The sequence below is a fragment of the Aptenodytes patagonicus genome, chromosome 1 (assembly GCF_965638725.1).
Source record: "Aptenodytes patagonicus chromosome 1, bAptPat1.pri.cur, whole genome shotgun sequence".
Taxonomy (NCBI): domain Eukaryota; kingdom Metazoa; phylum Chordata; class Aves; order Sphenisciformes; family Spheniscidae; genus Aptenodytes; species Aptenodytes patagonicus.
Window position 1 is genome coordinate 54018016 of NC_134949.1, and position 21101 is coordinate 54039116.

Genomic DNA, 21101 nt, shown 5'->3' on the forward strand with positions numbered 1-21101 from the left:
AGCATTGTACCATAATAGACTGCCATGAGTAGAGTGGAGTAGTAGGAAAGAAGGGGGGATTATAAAATAATTGGTGTGGAATACTCCTCAACTATCAGTAATTCTTTAAATGGAAATGGAAGGTTGTGCTATTAGTATGTGTAAGGAACCATCATTTGCATGTCCTCTTGTAGTTCATCCCACTTTGAAAGGGAGTTGTCTTCTCTCCACTTACAAGGCTTTCCCTTTGTTTCCAGATGCTATCATAGCTCTTTGAAGTCATCTTGCCACCTCTTCTCCCAATAAGATTGCTTCAAGTTTTTTCATAGCAAGGCAGTACTTTAATGTTGAATGATGCAAAGCTTCCTTCCCTCAACAGACTAAGTGCTTTCTTGTGCTAACAGTGCCCAGAAACCTCAAAGGCAAATATCTGTTATTACAGATTTCTTCTGTGTAGTGTTAGACACTATGTCTAGACTGACTCCTTTTCCTTTTGTGGTATTCTTTAATTTATATAATGCATATATAATAGAAAAATAGAATTAGTTTAATACATAATAGAATAGCTGAGCTCCTCAACCACTGCATTAAATTTCTTCATTTTTAATTGTTTTGAAGAGTGCAAAATTCAGACTTCATGTTTAATACTCTCCTCTTTCTAAATTAGTAATTTTTTCCTTTGATCAGAAGTCGTTGATGCTTTGAATTTGGAAATAGATGGGATGTATTTCACCTGACTTTAGACAACCACTGACTGACCTAATCATCTTTAGGGCATTCATTTTTTTTTTTCTGTCTTGAAGGTATATTTTATGAGGGAAGGGACTGTGCCCTTGAACTACGTATTTCTCTTTATTGACTTTAAAAGCATTTAAGGATGTCTAACTCTACACTAGGCATCCACAGTGTAAATACCTATTTCGTCAGCAGAATCCCATTTAGGGAATGTACCTGGAGTTTTACAGGGAGGTATAGTAGGATTATGTGTTTGTTCAGTGAGTGATGGGGTACTGAAAAACTTATTATTTTGGGGGGGTGATAGGGTCTTTTTAAAGGGTCTTTTTAGGGTCTTTTTAAAGAAGGCATATAGAGTAAGGTTCTCATAATTCATGTATGTGGCTGAAAGTCCTATTTTCTGTACAGTTAATTGCTTTTCATTGACCTTCACAGTTCTTATAGTCTCCAGTTATGTTTTGAGTGCAAACAGAGAAAAGTAAGCAAAGTAGCACAGTGTAAATTAGCTAGAGTATACTGTGAAAATAAGAGTTCAAAGCTGAAAATGTCTGTCTGCTTTTTTGTAAATATCAGGTTAATACAAAAGCTGCTGAGCTGGCACAATAGTAACTTACTGCAATGCAGTACAATGTGATGCATGCTTGTTTTTTTTTCTTTTAGCGTGTTATAATTCAGCGAATTTTGCCTTGCTTGACTTCTGAATTTGTGAATCCTGATATGGTACCCTTTGTCTTGCCTAACGTTCTTCTAATTGCTGAGGAATGCACCAAAGAAGAATATATCAGGCTCATTCTGCCTGATCTTGGTCCTGTTTTTAAGCAGCAAGAACCAATCCAGGTATGTTAATTTTGTTCAGATTACAATTTTTCTCTTTGGTGTTTTTCTCCCTGAAAAATGACTAATTGTTCTATTTCCCTTTTCCAGCTTCACACAGATTGCCCAACCTGCTCTGTAGTTGTCCAAGCAGTCAGTCTTGATTCAGACAAAATAGATTTTTTTCGTAGAAATTCACAAAACCTCTACCCCTGCTTTTTTAGATGTTTTTTCTGAGGGTGTATTTGCATTTATAGATGAGATTAGATTAGCAAGCAAGGAAACATTTAATTTACCACTCAATTCTTATTTTTGGTTGGTTGTAGAAGGTATATTTGTAAAGGTATATTTTATTACTTATCTAGCCAATCTGAGCAGGGTTGTACAGTACAATATTTGCACATAGTCTACCAGTAGCTGAACCTATGATTAATTTTTTTTCTTGTATCCAGGTTGCTGACACTGGGATCATGGGGTGGAAAAGTTGTAACTTTGACACTCTCTTAAAAGTGCTGTTTATTGATGATAATAAAATAGTGTTTATTTGAGGGCTGTGCACAAATTTGTGAAATTTGTTTCATTTTATTTGACAAATGTGTAAGTAAAATACGCTTTTTTCTGTTCTTTACATGCATAAAAGTAGTAAGACATTAACATTACTGTAAAGGAGCAAAACACTTGGATCCTTTTGTCAACACCATGTGCATGATGATTCCTGAGGATTCTGTCACTAAGTTAGGCATTGTGCCTCCACAAATAAAAGGCAGCTATGCATTCCTTCTAGCTCGCTTTGCTTTACTGCTGGATGCTATTATTTGTCTGTAAAGCACTTAAAGGGCAAGATAAACATAGGAATGAACAAGTAGACTTTTTATTTCTGGGTTTCAGAAAACCGGATCAGAGAACTCTCATTATACTGGGGAGGGGGGAAAGGGGACAACTGTGTAACTAAGAGTATCTCAGAAAATTAGAACTACTTCATGCTGTTTACTTTTGGTACACTGAGGCTTTATGTTAGCTGCTTTGCTGTCTTGAAAAAATTAAACGTCTAACTGACCGAAAGCCAGTGAACGTCTTTATGTGAACGTATTTATGCTGTTTCATCCTAAAAAGTAACATTATGTTTTGCTACCTTTAACATCAGATTTGTGAGACAATCCTCACTGCAAAAAGTTTGTCTCAAAGTTATATCTGGAGCATAATAGGCACAAAAGTTGTTTTATTTCTTGAGAAATGAGAGAAGCAAAATACAGATTTGGGGTCAGCTCATAAAGAGCAAGCTTTGCAAAGTTTTTTTGTAGTTTTCTAGATACTATATATTAAATTCTTGCATTGACGTTTTTAATGCACACTAAGTACTAGATGACTTATTCCACTATTATTTCTGTGGTCTTTCTAGTATGACAAAGTTTGTTTAAGTAATCTAGGACAGGTTTTCAAAGTTAATATACCAGGAATTCAGGAAATTAATACAAAGGTTCAGAGTGCCAGAGGACAGAATTCCAGGCCTGACTGTCTTTGTGCAAGGCAAGACCGCCCAGTTCCTGTGTGTTTGTAACTCATGGAGAGGGGCGGATAGGGAAGGTGCCAGTGTTTCTTCCAAACGCTCTCTCAAGATGTTTTAGATTCGTATGGGGGGCCTGTTGCTTGGCTTTCATGGGATACTTGAGTTAGGAAGTGAATGTATCATAGGGAAGCTGCTGTAATTCAGTATGAAGAAATTGTTATCCAGTGTTCACAATGTCTTTGTATGAGGGAATTTATAATAGGAAAATTGAATATTTAGTTAAACTACTCATTCATATCGTACTCTTGGAGTTAGCATGGAGTAACAGGTGTGCTGTAAATTAACATCCTAGCTTACTCTGACATAGCTTCCCAGTGTAGACAAACTCTTAATTTATATCTAGGGGAATCCCTAGAATAGTGAGTTAGCATATGATGTGCTGTAAGTTCATGTTCTAATTCAGTACACCAAAGTGTACCCTGACAGGTACTGGGCTCTGTATTAATGAATGAAGGACATCTTGAGCAGCATTGTTTAGAGTGCAGCTACTGCTGCTTGCTTATTAGATGGTGTGTGTGCATCTGTGACTGTAACATCTTGGTTTCTACTTAAATAGATAAAAAGTATCAAATATGACCCTAGAAAGCTAAAAATAAAAGGGGTTCATTGGAACAGCATGAACTACATTCTAATTAAAGGCAGGCAGGCAGAGATATCAAAAACAATTCAGCTTTATGTTATCTTAGTTGAAAAACATTGACAGCCAGTGGAAAACAGCTGAACTGCTTCTGTGAAATCTAAATTACTATATAGTACAATATTTAATTTAAAAGCAGTCTATTATATGCTCAAACATCTGGTTTTTACTTTAAAGGAGCTTTTCTAGTTGTTAAATAGCAGGTTTCGTTCATGTCCTTTTCAAATTTGCAAAAACAATCAAACGATCCTTCTCCAAAACTATACATTTAACTAACATAGAAATTGTCATGCCACACTATTACAGGGTTGCTAGACAAGAGAAGAACAGTGTTATGAGCACATGTAGGTTTCAAAAAGCCAAGTTTAGGAAAAATAAAAATTCTTTATTCAAGAATAATTATAAAATGTAACTAGATCTGGTCCATCTCACCTTAATTCTCCCAAATTTGGGGACATTGCATCATAATCAATGTTCATGGAATGAATGAGTGAGTTTGTGTGTATGTGTACATTTTAGGTAATTATAAATATACAACAAGAAAACACACATTAGCTGCAGTTTAAAAGAATTTCTTTTTCTTCCCTGTAAAGGAAAGCAAATGAAAGGGGGAAACTTGTAATGTGGTCTTGGTACACTTGTATTTCTACACTTTGATGCTTCTGTTTATTTGACATACAAGCATTGATTGCTACGTATTTTTAGACTTAAAAATTGAAAACTTTTCCTTGCATGAAATACTTGGCTTTTTATTATTAATGTGATACCATTCACCACAATTTATCTATCTAGTCTAACCTATTTTCTAAAATGAGTCTAGATACCAATGGATAGTCAATGACACCTGTAGCAAGTTGTCTCACCTATCTGAGATGAGACATGAGTCTTATGAGTTATGTAGCTCTTTGTATTGGAGACTGAGCCTGGATGAGTAACTTAGAATAGCAGCTGACTTTTAGAGGACTAAGCCTAAGCAAGGTGAATCCCACTATGTAAATGTGCTGTTCTAGTGTTGCTTTTTAGGTTAACATGATGTGAATTTTTTTTGTTTGGGATTTTTCATTTTATGATATACAATTTCCATGTGAGATAGAATAAAGGTATTTTGTGTCCATATAGTAGCTGTAATATTCTTTTCATTTCGTCTCTACTTTAATTCTAGATACACATGGAATACAGCTTTTATATGTGGAGTTGTGATAAAATGCTCTGAGGACAGCATTTGAGCCATAGTTTTTTGAAAGTTTAACTTTTTCAATAGTGATGTGTGTATAAAGATTTTCTGTGGGTGGATTTTAACAAAAGACCATGTTGTAAATAGAAGCAATAACTCCTTCCTTAGCCATTATGATTTCTTATTTCAGAAGGATTAGTCTAGAACATGCATATTTTGTTTGATTTGTATTTGCTGGTTTTAAAATGCAATAATATGTCAAAGTGTTTTTTGTCTTCCATGCCTTCAGGCAAGCAACATGGTAAGTGATCACATTTACTGAGTTACAAGAAAACTTCTGAAGTTTTTATGATATGATACAACACACTTTAAATTGTAAGTATATGTTTCTGGAGTTAAAACTTTTGGCTTCTGAATTGTCCTTCTTTTAATAGATCTTGTTGATCTTCCTGCAAAAAATGGACTTGCTTCTAACCAAAACTCCACCGGATGAAATAAAGAACAGTGTTCTACCAATGGTTTATAGAGCCTTGGAAGCACCTTCAATTCAGATCCAGGTATAGTAATTGCAGCCTTTATTTAAAACAATTTTTTTTTCTTTTCTTTAAACTGATGTGCCAACTTTTTATATACTCATGTGTTTGTTTACTTGAAAAAAAAATTATAAAGTTGTGTAATATCCCTGAATGTTGAAAGAGGTGAATGTTTTATTGAAGAAAATTGTTTTAGTAAAATAAAATTTAGTTCCCTTATTTTCCAGGGAGTAACCACCTGACCGTTGTTCTAATGCTCTTATCCTAAATTCTTACTAGCCACCTTAGCAAAAAGTAGGATGTGCATTTATAGTACATTGCTTGTGCAGCAGAAACTATGCAGGCATGCATGCTCTTACCAGTCAATGAGAGAGGTGGCTTATTCTGAGGTCCTACTGGTAAGAACATGTGTGCTGACAGTTACCTTGGAAGACCTGATTTGCTGTAAAATCGTATTAATAGACCTTCTGGTGACATTTTTATATATCCATATTTTAATTTTTCTCTTTATGCTTTCTCTACCTTTCTAAGGTGGTTCTTTGTTTCTTAAATCATTCTTCTACTGGAATTAACTTCCAGTTACCCAAAGGCATTCAGGAGTGGGAGGGGGAGATAAACAAACGAAGTATTTCTTAAAGAAGGATTTGGATAATCAGATGTGACTTTTACCTTTGCAAAGCCTTTGCAATATTATGGAGAAAGGTTTTTGTTTCTAAATACCTGGCATGAGTCTTTTTCTGCATCAGTAGTTTGGTTACTCAGGTATTTAATTGCAACATATACTTAATATTGCTGTCTCTTATTCTTTGAGGTTGGGCTGAAATCGGGTATTTTTTTTTCCTCTGTTGCTTAAGTACGTTTAATCTTGATATGCTCTTTTATCTTTTAGCCTATCATTGTGCTGCTGCAGTGTCATTGATAGTACTCATTCATATTTGCTTGACTTCTGTAGGAAAATGTTACAGTTTGATGTAATAAAAGTTGTTTTTTATATAAAGGTGTTTTGTGAAAATGCAAGAGATTCTTGCTGTCCAAATATTTTATTATAAATTTATGAATACTCTTTTTGAAATCCATTTTCTAAGGTTCTATATACATATCATGATGCTTTATTATTCTAGCTATTTTTAAGTGAGTCTGATAGATTAAGGTCAGCTTAGCTGAACATGATATTTCCTTAAAAGGAAAGCTTAAGAATACATTTTAAACTAATTTTGATCTTGAGTAATATTAGTACTAATTTAATAATAAACATGCATGTTTCTTTTTAAACTTATGTGGAATTTTTTTTTATAGGAGCTTTGCCTAAACATAATTCCTACGTTTGCCAATTTAATAGATTACCCATCAATGAAAAATTCATTAATTCCAAGAATTAAAAATGCATGTTTGCAAACTTCTTCTCTTGCTGTAAGTACCCTAATAATTTTATCTCTCAGTCCTCAGAAAATGTTGTTACCTTTAATTACTTTGACTTTTCTGCTGTTGTGTCTTTAAAGAAAAGCCCATCAATGTGCTCTGATTTCTTTTTGAGTTTTTTTTTTTTTTACTTTTTACAAATACAAAAGCACCATTTACGTTTTTACTCTAACTATTTTTAAGGTTGTTAACAATTTATTGTATTAATAATACTGTAAAAATTGTTGAAGTGTGTTCCACAATAATGTATGTTAACAGCATTTGCTCTGCAGAAAAGCCAAGGTTTTGTGAGCAGTGTGTAACTATATGTGTTTTCCTTTCATGAAACAAAAGGGTTTTTTTAACTTGTCTTCAGTTTTCAGATATGAAGGTTGTAGTTTCAGTAGCACCTGCTTTCTTCTAAGTATGAGTTTTGCAAGGGTTTTTTTTCCTTAGGCAAAAATATAGTAGAGAGTTTGTTTGATTCTTATCATACTTTACAGGTCCGCGTAAACTCACTAGTGTGCCTAGGCAAGATTTTGGAGTACTTGGATAAATGGTTTGTGCTTGATGATATTTTACCTTTTCTACAACAAATTCCATCCAAGGAACCTGCAGTGCTAATGGGAATTTTAGGTAATTAATACCTTCAACTTTCTCCCCTTTTGTGCTTTGAAGTAAATCTGAAAGCTTTCTGTATTATCATTGATAACGTTTACATAGTGTTACACTAAAATGACTATTAAAAACTTCCTGTTTATGGTTCTTAAGTACGCCCCTGTTCAGTTACCTTATGTATTGCTGGTACTTCCGAACACTAGTGCCTGTATTTGTAGTCTTCAAGGCCCAATGCAGTTCTGAGTACTCATTGCAGTTCTTGGGCTGTGACACTTTCATGGACTGTATGGTCCACACAGCCAGAAAGGCTGTTTTACTCAGAAGAATATATGATCTGTCTTCTTTCAGATGCTGAGCACCTTGTTGGAGCTTTTAAGATGTTACTGTTGCCTTCTCTTAACCACTCTTGCATGTCAGATGCTATAAATGATTGTCTGCAAATCTACTGCTCTTCACTGCAGGTTTTGTTAGACTCGTTTTGTTGGACATTTAAGCAGGCATGGCTGCCTTTGCACTGAAATGGAGCATAGTTTGGGTGAGATTTCACAAAACAGCTAACAAAACCTAATGGCTTGTTACATCCAGAAAGGGAGGCGTTACTCTCAGTTGTGCTTTCCTAGTGCCACTCTGGTGCTTGCCTAACAGTATGTGTGATTTTAACAATTTGAATGGGCTCAAGGAGACCAGATGACCAGAGTCACTGCCAAGAAAGAGGTGTGACTGCGTGGCCAAGTCTGAAAGACAGTAATCATTTCTCTTACTGACAACAAAGTAGTAGACTGAAGACCATTTGTAACAAGCTGAGCTGTACCGGCAGCGGCCCTCATTAAACACTGTAATAATATGTGGTGGTAGCATTATTTTGATTTGCTCAAAATTAGCAAGACGGCATCTATCAGTACTAATTTCAAGCTGCCTGTTTCCTTTAATCCTTGCAGCTTTGACTTGTATTTGCTGTCTGAGAGTGAGGGACAGTGTATCTTTTACTTTAGTTGTATTACTCCTGAATTCTACTTGGATACAGTGGATAAGCGAACTCTAGTTTGGAAATGATGGGCTGAAATCAATTTTATCTGCTTGAGCTCTCCTTTTTTCCGGAATTGTAATACCTTCCATCTTGTGTGTAATACCTTCTTTGGCCAGCTGACAGCTCTGTTCTAATACTAACCATAGAAAGTGAGGAAAACTTCTTCTTGTATGCTAGTATGTTCAGTGTTTGCCACCAGAGGTGGACTATTTAAGCGGAGCAATCCTCCTGTCAGAAACACTATAGAACTTGTAGGCTTAACATTGGATCCCTCGTACCTGCCAGTATTTTTTTTTTCAGTGATTTTAGAACAGATAAAGACTATGTATGATTTCTGATCCTATGTGTAGCACAGCCCCAAACATTTAGGTAAGAATCTTTGTAAAATGCAATCAGAGAGCGGTGTGATAGTTACTCCTAGGCGCTTCAGTATGCCAGGAGAGAACACATCCTTAGCTAATGCAGCTTAATTTCTCAGTGGCAATTAGTCAGTTTGTGCTAACTCAGTTGCCCATGATCTGTTCAAAGATGCATATTCTCAGATAATTGACCAGGACAATACATTGCCTAGTATCAGGTTTCATAGCTGTGAAGTATTACTTTGGACCTCCTCTTGTTCTGAACTTTAGCAAAGCCTCTTGCTATAATATGTTTGTGTTGTGGAAGAGTACTTAGCTTTTATGATTCCGTTGATCATGTTTGTCCCTGCTTGCACACAGAGCCAATGTATGTTCAGATGATCGATACATATAGAGAGTGCTACTTTGTTCACATTGTTTACTAAACTTAACAATTTTTGCTATTTTGATGTTGTATGTCAGGTATTTACAAGTGTACATTTACTCATAAGAAGTTGGGAATTACCAAAGAACAGCTTGCAGGAAAAGTATTGCCCCATCTGATTCCTCTTAGTATTGAGAACAATCTTAATCTCAATCAGGTAGGAACATGACTATGTTGCGTGCTTTTACTTGATAAATTGGCAGAGAATAGATTTAAACTGTTGTCAGAGAAAAATTCATACATTACTGTATGTCTGTGTCTGTTGTAAAAGCAAACAAACAAAACCAAAAAACCTTCCACTATTACTGTATTTGCATGTTTAAAGCTTGTTATTTTTCAGTGGATTTAACTGATGTAGTATAAAATTTCAAAATGAATACTATCACCTTCCAAATATCCTGCAAAAGCAGTTAGCTACTAACATAATTACAATTCAAATTAAAAGCTAAAGTACAGTCTTAATGTTTCTTCCTTTGCTCTTGTTTGTAAATGTTGCAGATAATGTAGAAGTGCAATCATAGGATTTTTTTTTTGAAATTTCATCTGGTAATATTCATCTGTGGTTTTTTTGTCTGGGTTGCCCTACCTTTTTTTTTTTTTTTTTTTTTAGTGATATATTTTTCACTGTTTCAGTATACACTCTGCTTGTAGTTGGGTATCTAATGGAAGATAGTGAAGGTGGATTATAAATTATTTAAAAACCTGCAGTTTATCTGACATTGTGTATTGTAAGTTTTATGAGATACTACCTTTTAAGTTACACGTGTCTGAATTCTATCACTGCAAAATCCAAACTTCTTGTATATTTCTTTTACAGTTCAATTCTTTTATTTGTGTTATAAAAGACATGCTTAATAGATTGGAGGCAGAGCATAAAACAAAACTTGAGCAACTTCATGTCATGCAAGAGCAACAGAAGTAAGTGTTTATTTACATGTGTATTAGAGAAGGAACAAGTGAGTAGAGATAAATTTCAGTTAATTTTTTAGCAAATGTGAGAAAACTCTAGCCATGGCAATAAAAAAATCTAGCTAATTCTTACTTCAGTATTTGAGAATTACCTCAAATAAGCACTGTTGTCAGCAAAGATTTATTAGGCTAGAATGATAATAATATTGTGATGTCAATGGTTTCATAGAGTTAAAATCCTTTCCTTTTATACAGTTCAGTCACAGTTTATTATTTTGAGTCAATAATTTTTAATTAATTCATTAAATCTAAAAGTTAATACTGAGCTCCACAAGTACAGTTTATGTCTTGCTTCTATATGCTAAGCTGCTTTTCTGTAGTTGTTGAGAACATAAATCATACTGGAGAAACATAAACATTGCAGCCTTTTAGAAGGCAGTGATATTTGAAGATGTTTAGAGCTGTTTTATGGAGTCTGATACAAGGTGAGATTTCTGAGTCAAATTAACTTGGGCTACCCAAAGTCTGTGTCACCCCGTTCAAAAGGAGGAACTAAGACCACGTGAAATGATCATTAGGAAACCTTTACAATTCAGAATATTTACATTTTCCTGTCTCCTACAGGCATTCTACAAAAATGACAGGGCTCTCATAATGGTATTTTTTGGTATTATTTAAATGCAGAAGAATAATCTGCATTGCTGAATTAGTGTTGTGGATGTGACTGTAAAGTTATTTTTTTGTAATATGTATACTCTGCACTATATAGATCTTTGGATATAGCTAACCAAATGAGTGTGTCTGAAGAGGCAAGATCTAGTAGTACAAGTAATCAGGTAAGTGACAATATTTTATTGCATTACTTACATATAGAAATTTGAAATTTAAAATTACTTAGTATTTATGTTACCTTAAATTACAACGTTTCAAATAACTAAGTTTTGTTTCTTTGAACTTAAACAGATTGACAAGGTATTTAACACTAGTGGAACTGACCTTCTAACTGGAGGATCTGATAGTAAAGAGAATGAGACGTCATCAAAACAGAAAAAGGTGTGTTTTACTTTGTTTTGCAATCCTGTTATATCCATCTGTCTAATACAAGGCTGATATGGTTGCATAAAAAGAGTATGTGTAAATATTTATCATATTTAAAGCTTTGAAAGAAAAACTAACTGCTTTTGTATAGCACAGCACCGCACATAGTCACATGTGAAGGTCCACTGAAAAATGTTCAAATCATACCCTTGAGTTTCTGTGAAAGCCTTTCCTTGAAAATAGCTTTGTACAAAGTAGACAGCAATTAGGATTATAAATTTTCGGTCACTTTCTTTCTCCTTAATTATAGATTTAAATGAAACTGAAACTTCCAGCAGTCATTTAGATAGGAAAATCAAAATAGGCAACTTTATGATAAAATTAGAAACAGAGGTGAAGATAAAATGTAGAATTTCATGTAGTAGCAAAGACTAACATTTATTGTACAGTTCAAAGTTAAGTGAAAATGAACAGTCAATATGGGGATAAATACAAGAAGCAAAGAAAAAGCATGACATGACATAGAATATTAAACAAGCATAAACTATTGTAAAATTCTTTTCAATGCTATTAATTATGTAAATGGCTCCCCAGAATCTATACATTTTATCATTTCCATTTCTAGTTATCTGAACCCTCTCACTAATTTTAGACTAAGGGGGAATGATTTCATGATTTTATCCTTCATCATTAACAAAAATAGAGTTAAAATCCTGAAAAGCCTCTTAAGCAATGTTAAAATAAAATTCCGTTTCCAACTCCATGGTCAGTTGCAGTTCTATATCAAGTGCCAGTTGGTAACCATATAAAAACAAAAACCGTGAAGAACATTTTTTCTTATGCTCAACATTAAGAAGACAAAGCTAAAATGGTTTTGTTGTGATACCTCTTTATTTGAAATCTGCTCAAATTTCTCATTATGCTATTTTTAATATTGTATTTATTTGCTTTCAGTACTTTTTAGCAATATGATGAGTATTATAATAGATTTTGTGCTTATCCACTTTCTTTTGTATAAATAATATATGTTGTTCTGCCACATATTGAAATGACAGTGCTATTTATGAAATAAAAATATCAGTGTAAGAATAACCATTCTGTGCAACTTAGTGTCAGTTCTTTCCCTTTTAAAGGCATCACTTACACTTGAAGAGAAGCAAAAGTTAGCTAAAGAGCAAGAACAGGCACAGAAACTGAAAAGCCAGCAACCTCTTAAGCCACAAGCAACTGCAGTAACACCTCCAGTGAAGCAGGTGAGAAAGAACAGTTTCCACTGGAGCTGTGATGCTTTTTCCTTTCAAGTGCTGTGTGCATTTAGCGTTTTTTTTCTCCTGTGAGTCACCTTTGTTTTCACTGGTAATACAATGCCACAGCTGAGAAAAACTAAAACAAATTTTAATCTGCCTTCCATTTGCATCATTAGCAATATTTCCCACTTTTTAAATTACAGGTGTTTCCAAAGGAATAATTATTATTGGAAGGCCATTGTTCTAGATAAGGAAAAAGCACATATTAAAAAAGCTTTTGCTCTGAAGAGTTTATTAACTGAATACATAAAGGGCTTGGGGATAGGAATGGGGCATGTAAGCAAACGTCACAGTAGTACTTTGTGTATAGTCTTAGTTGTCAAATTAAAGGTGTATAACAATTAGTTCTAAGTAGCAAAGAACGAAAATAACCTAATTGCTTTTGTGTATAATTACTTTTCATGCCCAATTCCATGCAGTAAGTTCTAATTTCTGAAAAATGAATGCCACTTCTGTTGGCATTGATAAAGACTGTTGCTAGAGTGTTTGTACAGGAAAAGCATTTAACTGCATTTTATGTATTTTGCAGACAAAAGACTTGACTGATACCTTGATAGATAATATGTCATCTTTGACTAGCCATTCTATCAACAAAGCTAAAGTTGCATCTTCAAACAGCTTCTCTTCTGTCCCTTCTATGGGTGTTGGAATGGGATTTTCATCACCTATTGACAACACAAAGAGAAATACAACAAATGGACTGAATACTAATATGGGTTTTCAGACTGCTGGATTCGGTATGGGAGCTGGTCCCACCACTCAGAATTTCTTCAGTGGTCCAAGTGCAATAGCAACAACCAAGATGAACATTGTACCGACTGCCAATATGCCAAATTACAGTCCTATGAATGCTGCATCTGCAATCTCTCCGCTGACACAACAAAACAGACCCCCAGATATGTCTGCTTTAGATAACCTTTTTGGTCCTCAAAAACCCAAAGTTAGTATGAAACAGTTGGCTCAGCAGAAATCAAGCCAGTGGGTTAATCAGTTTGTACCCCCGCAAGGGTCCCCAAGTGCGAGCAGTTCAGTCTTGGGACCTCAGATGAACATGATAGGACAGCCTGGCTTTGGTATACAGGGTAATCCTTTCTTTGCTCCTCAGAATTTTGCACAACCAGCAAACACAATGACAAACAGCAGCTCGGCTAGTAATGACTTAAAAGATCTTTTTGGGTAAAACATTTTGTTTTCTTCTTTCAAAGACCAATGAAATTTGGATCATGGGTAAGCTGATTAACATCTTTTTTTGATTAGTAAAAGCATGACTTGGGGAAACTTTCAACCCAGCAAAGTAGAGGCCTTTGCACTGGAAAAAAGACTTGATTTTTGCATTCACCTGGTACTGCAGAGGAATTGCATTAAGTGCAAAGTCATCTTACATGCTAGAGATTTCCTGTCTCTTTACCGAACATCAGAGCACTGAAGGTAGGATGCATATATTCGATCGAAAAAGCAGCAGCTAAGTATTTCAAAATTATTCAGAAGTGTACTCAATGAACTCCTGTGAAATTTCCTACAAAATTTTGTTTCTTAAATTCAACAAAAATGCTTAGAGGGTAATAACGCTAGTGAATGCAATCCTGTGGCCCGGTCCTTTCCGTGTCTGCTGAATTGTTATTGATGATTTGTGTTGCCTGAATTTGGCACAAACTGTCATTTTGCCATATGACAGTTTGCAAAAAGTGAATTCTTATGCTGCCTCAAAAAGTTTTGTTAGCCATGTTACATAGAAAGATCTCTAACCAGGGACTGTGTAAGAGGCTAAGAAGAGAAAATATTTTGTATTTCTTCTCTTATAAGATAATTAAAATTAATGTGGTAGTAAACTACAGCAAGATTCAGGAGGCATAAGAAGTTGTTTTAAAACTTTGTGCAAGTGTGGAACAGAGTAAGAACACTGCTCCAATGGTCATGCTGGTTTACAACCTATTTTATAATGCCAGATCCTTGTTACCAGCCACATAGCAAAAGCAACATACCACTGCAGCAGGATTTTAGAATACATGTGGTGACATGATCACATTTATTATATATTGCAGTGTTTTGGCTAATTTGATACTGCTTCTAACTGGTGTGAAAAAAGAATATGAGTAGTTATGGAACCTCCTAAAAAGAATGTTCTCTGTAAAATTCAGATGCTGACTGCCCCAGCTGTGTAACTAAGCAGTTCTGTGTAACTAAACGCACACTGTTTAGTTACACAGAAATATCTTGAATTACTTAATAGATTTTGGCTCCGTTGGGAAGGTGGAAAAGGATTGCCTCATACAAGTTGCACATGGTTGTGTGAAAAAGCAGACTGCTATAAATTGCCTTGACTAGAATAAACTATTTCATTTTAATTTTGTTTTAACTCAGATCCTTATGAAGGATAGATGAATATGAAGCGAGTTCTCAAATACAGATTTGTAAGCTCTAGAATATATGGTAAATACACAGGTATTTCGGATCCTTTTTATTGTATTACTCCAAATTTAATAAAGCTCTCCAGAAAACCAAACAGTAGTTTCTTCTACTTCCCAGAAGGTGTATGTTCAGCTTGCCCATGATAGAATCTCTGCTCTGTCAGATACTACTGTTGGGTTTTAACTTTTTCTTTCCTAGGAATTTCAGGAGCTTTCTTACATAATATTTTGAAGACTATAGCTGGCTATTTTGAGAAGGAAAGGACTAGTTACCTTTTTTATGGAAAGCCTACATGCTTTATTTTTGAAAGCCTTTCACTGAAGAAATTGTACTTTCATTTGCTGCTTAAGAAACCAAAGGGCCTTATGCTGTAAATGTGACTTGTATTTTGTTATATTTCCACGGTTCTAAGCGGTAATAGCATTAAGCATATTTCTTAAAGAATTGTTTGTGTATTATAGCTGCTGCCTTAGTCCTGTTATTTTAAAATACCTGGGACCAGTGAAATTGTGGTTTAGAAAACAATACCTAACACATTGTGATGCTTATGTGCTGTTAATATTCATGGTAAACATTGTAGGTTATGTTAAGATAATCTGTGTAAACTTAAGACAATACTAGAACTGTTAAACTATTTAAGTTTATTTACGGTTACTAGTACTCTATACTCTCAATCACACTAATGTCTTCTTTTATGTCAGCTTTTGAAAGCTACGTTTTGTTAGGGTGACTTAGGCAGGCCTTTGAAGAATTACTTGAATCTGTATTCCTCTAAATTATTTGGAAAATAAGTTTATATTAAAAATAACATCTCTTAGGACTCTACAATGTATTAAATTAATACATCCATGGTAAAGGCAGTCTTAAATGTCAGTGTCCTGATCTGGGGTTTCAGTCCCTGATCTGCCTGGACTGGGGGCTTTTCAGAACTGGATTTTAATTTAACCTATTGGAGGGAAAATTAACTGAAAATAATTGATCAAATTTTATATGCTAGACCTCCTAAACTGTTGGGCTTGGGGTATGTGCTTTTGGCATGGGCTATCTGATAATATAATCTAATTTGTAAGAACAAAGTCAAAAAAATTCTACAAGTTCAAATTAAGAGAGGCTCTTCTATGCAATGGTAATGAGATGGAATAAGATCTTTATCTGGCTCAAGTAATACAATTTTTTTTCTACTTATATTTGAGAACATAATTTTGATTTCTTGTTTGCTGCAATTTTCAGAATGACCAGAGTAGAATAACAACAACAAAGAAAACTGAAAAGGTTGCTTATGAAAGTTATAACAAAATTTCCCAGTTATTTAAAAATAAAAAAGAAAAAATAACTTCAGTTAAAATCAGAGGGTCAAATCCCTCTTCCTTGTAGATGCTTCCTGCTTAGTGTGTCAGGAAACTGGGTATATGTGAAGTTGTCTAATTATGTTTTCTTAACTTAAAGGAAAGAGGAGTTGCAAGAGGTAAGTCACCAAGGCCATGTGCCACTTGACTCCTGCTGCAATAGTTTTTCCTTAGGAAGCCTTGTCCACTTGATCTCTTCACTGACAAGTCATCATTCTGAGGCCCTGCAAGAGGCTGGAAGACTCATGTTGTGGCCAGAGTGAATACCATTGCTTGAGAGCAACAGTTGTACCTCACATTCAAGTTGTTTGGGAAAGAGTAGGAGGAAGGGACAATGTTACAAAATGTGGGCATTCCAGGGGCCTTCTGTTTCTGGACTTGGATGGAAAGCAGTGTTACATCTAGCTTGGCCTGAAGCAGACGGACTGTCTAGCCCTAGTGCAAAACAAAATGGAGAACACAGGTTTGAAATTGGTATCTGATTAAGAAATTGCAAATTCTGCTACTGAAAAAGTAACCTGATATAAAATAAGTTCTTATTACAATGCCTTGAACAATACTGTAAATGACACAAAATTTCTGCCCTTTGTAATCTAGCTAATTTAAAGGAAAAAATGTGGAAGCCTGACAGCCTCCACCCTGTGCATCCACTGTGCTCACCCACTGTGAGCAGATCTTCGTTCCACTGTGGAAATTAGAGCAGGGTCTGGGCTGAACTGCCCAGCCCACCTGGTTTACTTTACATTCATTTGTAAAGGAGAGGTAAAGAGAAGGAAGTAAGTTTCTATTCTTTAATTGATTTATCTATATTATGTTTACTACAAAAGGAGAAAAGAAGAGAAGAGGAAATAGCTGCACATCTTAAGTATAAGCATCAGTTGTCCTTTGGCTGCTCTGGTGTGTGCTAAATGAAAGTGACTGCACCAAGACAGCAGTGTTTTCCATATTAGAACTGTTCGTTCCATTTGGTTTTAAGTATGAAAGTCTCTGAAGCATCCTCTGAAAACTCAGTCTTAGAAAACAAACTGATCCTGCTAGATGGAAGGATTGTATTAAAGAGGCTTGAAAAACTTTCTCTGCTGGGGCTGATGGAGAGCACCCTTGAAACTACTGAGTTACAGATTAGCTTAGAAGCCCCTAGGTCTGCCACTCACAAGAGGAGAGAAACAGGGAGTGAAATGGCACATGTCATTTCAAGGATGGAGGAGGGAGCAGATTTTCTGTTCCTTTTCACACAAGTGGTGTGAATAAGGCACAGAACAGCCTGTGGAACCTGCTTATGCAGGAGGACAGCAGTACCAGAGGAGTCTTTTGAAAGGTAGAGAAGTCCACCAATTATTTGGAAGATGGGGAGAGAAATTTTGCTGGGAACGTGAGTAGAATGCCCTAGTTTGTTTTAATGAAGATACTATGTCTTCCTGTCTCAATGGTGATGTGAATTAGAAATATCTTGGGGAAGTTGTGGCCTTACAGGTCTGCACAGATACCGAGTACCCCAAGTAGAAGGCTGAATTTTTGGATGTGTAGGTGCACAGCGTTTCAAGCCTTATTATTTAAAACTTTCCTTTTCTGTTAAGTTTTGTCTTTTTAGCAACACCTGTTTCACATTTACATGGAACTTTAACAAATACCCCGATGGCCTTTTAAAGTCAGAAAAATGTGTGTTAACTTTTGTATTATAACCCCTGTTATAATGTTATCTATGTCTGTAGATAGATAAGTAAGTGTGTATATAGATTACAGGATTTCAGATTTTTCAGTTCAATTATACCAAAAGAACGAAGATTAAATGAGTAGTTAGGTTTGAATCAAATTCCACCAGGCTTCCATACAGGCTAACAATTACATTTTGTTTTACATAACTTTTGTTATCTATTATAAATTTACATGCTTAGTCTGCCTACATCTACGTGACTTGAGCAGAAAAGGAAAGTTTTTAAAACATAAGTTTATGAACACTGGATTTCTCATTGCAGATGAAGTTTTTGGACTTTAGAGTGACCTTTGTTTATTGATTAGGAGTTTTTTATTGGGGGTGGGTGAGATATCGCTGATTTGTGCCATTTCCAGTGAAAGAAATACAGGGAGGGGGAATACAGAAAAAATACCCTGTTGTATATGTGACCCTTTTTTGTTCTTTGTTAAGAGATATGCTGCATTTTATATACTCATTGTGAACTTTTACTCTGAAATAGCTGTGAGGAAACCTATCTGGAGAATTTCAGATGAGTTAGCTGATTTTCAAGTGAGGTCCTGCCTTGTACCTAACTTTCCATTAGGTTTTGACTGCTTTTCAAGAAAATTACACAAGGCAGCAAAACCTTGGATTCAAACACCAAATCCTCTTGCCTTCCAGGCCTCACACTTGTATCAACAGAACAAATAAGCCCCTGAAGTTGTATTGTCTTTAAGTTCTCTGAAACAGTTCTAACTGCTGTACAGATTTCCGAGATGAAGTTGTAAATCAAAATGTGTTATAGTGAACTCAGGCCTTGTGCAAGATATTTAACACTTGTTTATTTGTCTAATTGTACAGTCTCTGTACTAGTGGCAGTTTTATGTTTTGATTGTAAAACATCAAAATTCTCATGAGATTTATAAAGTGATGTTGCTGTAGTGTCAGCTGTGATTCATAACTAGAACTGTCATAGCATGGCATTAGTGTATATCTGGTTTATTGGACAGCTCTTCAAAAACAAATTTATTCTTGTATCAACTTTTAGATCAGCTACTTAAAAAATATGTAAAAGGTACAGTGACAGTTTCGAGAAATTCATATCACTTTGTACTGTGAATGAGGTTGCCTATGGAAATAAATGAACTTTTCATATTTTCATGTGGGAAGATATTTTTATTTAAAATTTCCATAAAATTAACTAAAGGTAACTTATTTAGAAAACTTTATCACTTTGTATTTTGTTTGAAATACATTTTATCCCACCTAATTTTGAGTTCATTTCTTGAGTGGTTGCTGTCCAGACATCTGTAAAATGTGATCACGTATTGCCTTCATGCAAAGAATAAAAGTCGTGGGGAAAAACTGATGCACTAGATGTCTCTAAAATTAGCATTTACTTTTTCTGAAAGCACACTAAGCCCATGTCAGAATCTGGGGTTCTGAGCCACATAGTGATCTCAGTTTGCATTTTCATTGCTCATTTAGCCAGAAACCAGCCCTTTCTTTAAACTTGGGTTTCAAGATACACTGCTTTGTCAGGCTCAGAGTTTGCCAGCGCTCTGAAGGAAGCTAGTACTCAGCTTTTTGTAAGGTATAAATTGATCGAGTATGAGACATCTGAGATCTGATCTGCTCGGAAGCATCATTGTTGGCCGGAGATGGTATGGGAGGAGAAAGTAAAAGAAGAAAAGAGATGGATTAGGTGGAAATAGAAAGGTAGCATCAGGTGGCTCCAATTCCCTCTTCATTTTCATTTGCTAAGGATGACAGCATCCCCATTCCTTCCATGGCTTTATCCATCAAAGGAGTACAGCCTTATTATATGCCAGCTTTCAGTCAATAGTAGCAGAAGAGAAGAGAGTGAACTTTCAGTAAGGTGGAGACATACTTGATGGCACCCTGCAGAGAAAACGTCTGCCTTAAGTTGCTCAGCAGATCACAGTCCTGATCTGACTGTCCTTTACCTTGGTAATGTTCTCTGTCCCCTCCATTTCTGGACATTGGTAGGATCCATAACTGTTACCTATTTCTTAAGCAGGAAAGTCTCAAGTGCTGAAATCCAGATGTTCTGGGTTGGTTTGTTGTGGCTTAAAATTCACAATTTCATAAACTCTTTCATGAATTCAGATAATCTAAGACTTGAAACAGGAAAAGCTGGAGATCTTTGCAGTTGATTGTTCTTTGTCTGGAATACTTTGGCAGCTAATTGTGCCTCTGCTTCATCACTTAAGTATCTCTACTCCCTCCTTTAGGTGTCATACACAAGAGCTCTAGGTTAATCCTTTTTATATCTGTGTTTGTAGAGCTGTGTTACCTTATCAAGTTTGCAGTCGTGAGGAACGCAGCTCAGTAGGTGTAGGAAATGAGCTGTTTGTGAGGAGTTATGCAGAGAGAAATGGTTCATTCGATGTTCTCTTCCTGTTGCTGGACACATATGCACTTTTGTCCTGCATCTCAGAAGCTCGCTGCACTCGTCACCAGCTGGAGACAACTGCAGTTGTTCAGTAGATTGGAAAACTGGCTCTTAGTGTGACAAGGAGGATTCCAATTTATTGTGCCAAAATTACCCCCAAACTTATAAACCAGGAATTAAGAAATAAACTCCTATCCATGCACAAACCCAAGAGCAGCAAAATAAATACTAGTTATTCAAGCTCTAAAATTTTAGGCATGAATTTTAGAGTTAAACTATAGACTTATTTTTATAAAAAAAATCTTTTTTTTTTTCCTCTGTAGGACACCTGCCTATGAACTATCTCATGGCTCTAATGCAGTTTCTTCCTGCAAATTAAGGCAGTCATGGACATGGAGCAACTTGGAACTTAGAAATGATAGAGATTTAATGGCCTGCCTGTATCTACTTACCAATTTTTGAAGTTTTTCTGATCAGGCTTTTTGCTTGTACCTTAATAATTATTTGGCATTTCTTAGAATGGAATTTCTGGAATGCATCATGAGTAACCTTTTGCAGGACATTCAAAGACTAGGTTTTACACTGCTCTGCAATAATTAGTCATTAAAACCAAGGATAATCAAAGGAGAAGCTCCGTTTGAAACTACATCAGTGAAAACATTATTATCTTTGACCTGAAAATGGAGGGGTTTGGTGTTGGGAGCTGAAGTTCCTACACAGGCAGGGGTTATTCATGC

The 21101-nt window shown here is 35.4% G+C and overlaps 1 protein-coding gene across 2 annotated transcripts in view; it reads left to right on the forward strand.

The window, feature by feature from the left end:
* Window positions 1–19103, forward strand: part of SCYL2 (SCY1 like pseudokinase 2) — a 48194-nt gene extending 29091 nt beyond the window's left edge. For both annotated transcript variants that reach the window (XM_076335403.1, XM_076335410.1), the window contains 10 exons: window positions 1375–1551; window positions 5340–5462; window positions 6735–6848; window positions 7340–7472; window positions 9303–9421; window positions 10082–10182; window positions 10943–11009; window positions 11137–11226; window positions 12345–12464; window positions 13048–19103. In XM_076335403.1, the coding sequence (XP_076191518.1) occupies window positions 1375–1551; window positions 5340–5462; window positions 6735–6848; window positions 7340–7472; window positions 9303–9421; window positions 10082–10182; window positions 10943–11009; window positions 11137–11226; window positions 12345–12464; window positions 13048–13698 (1695 nt within the window). In that variant the 3' untranslated portion in view covers window positions 13699–19103. The remainder of the gene's footprint in view (window positions 1–1374; window positions 1552–5339; window positions 5463–6734; window positions 6849–7339; window positions 7473–9302; window positions 9422–10081; window positions 10183–10942; window positions 11010–11136; window positions 11227–12344; window positions 12465–13047) is intronic.
* Window positions 19104–21101: the final 1998 nt, after the last annotated feature.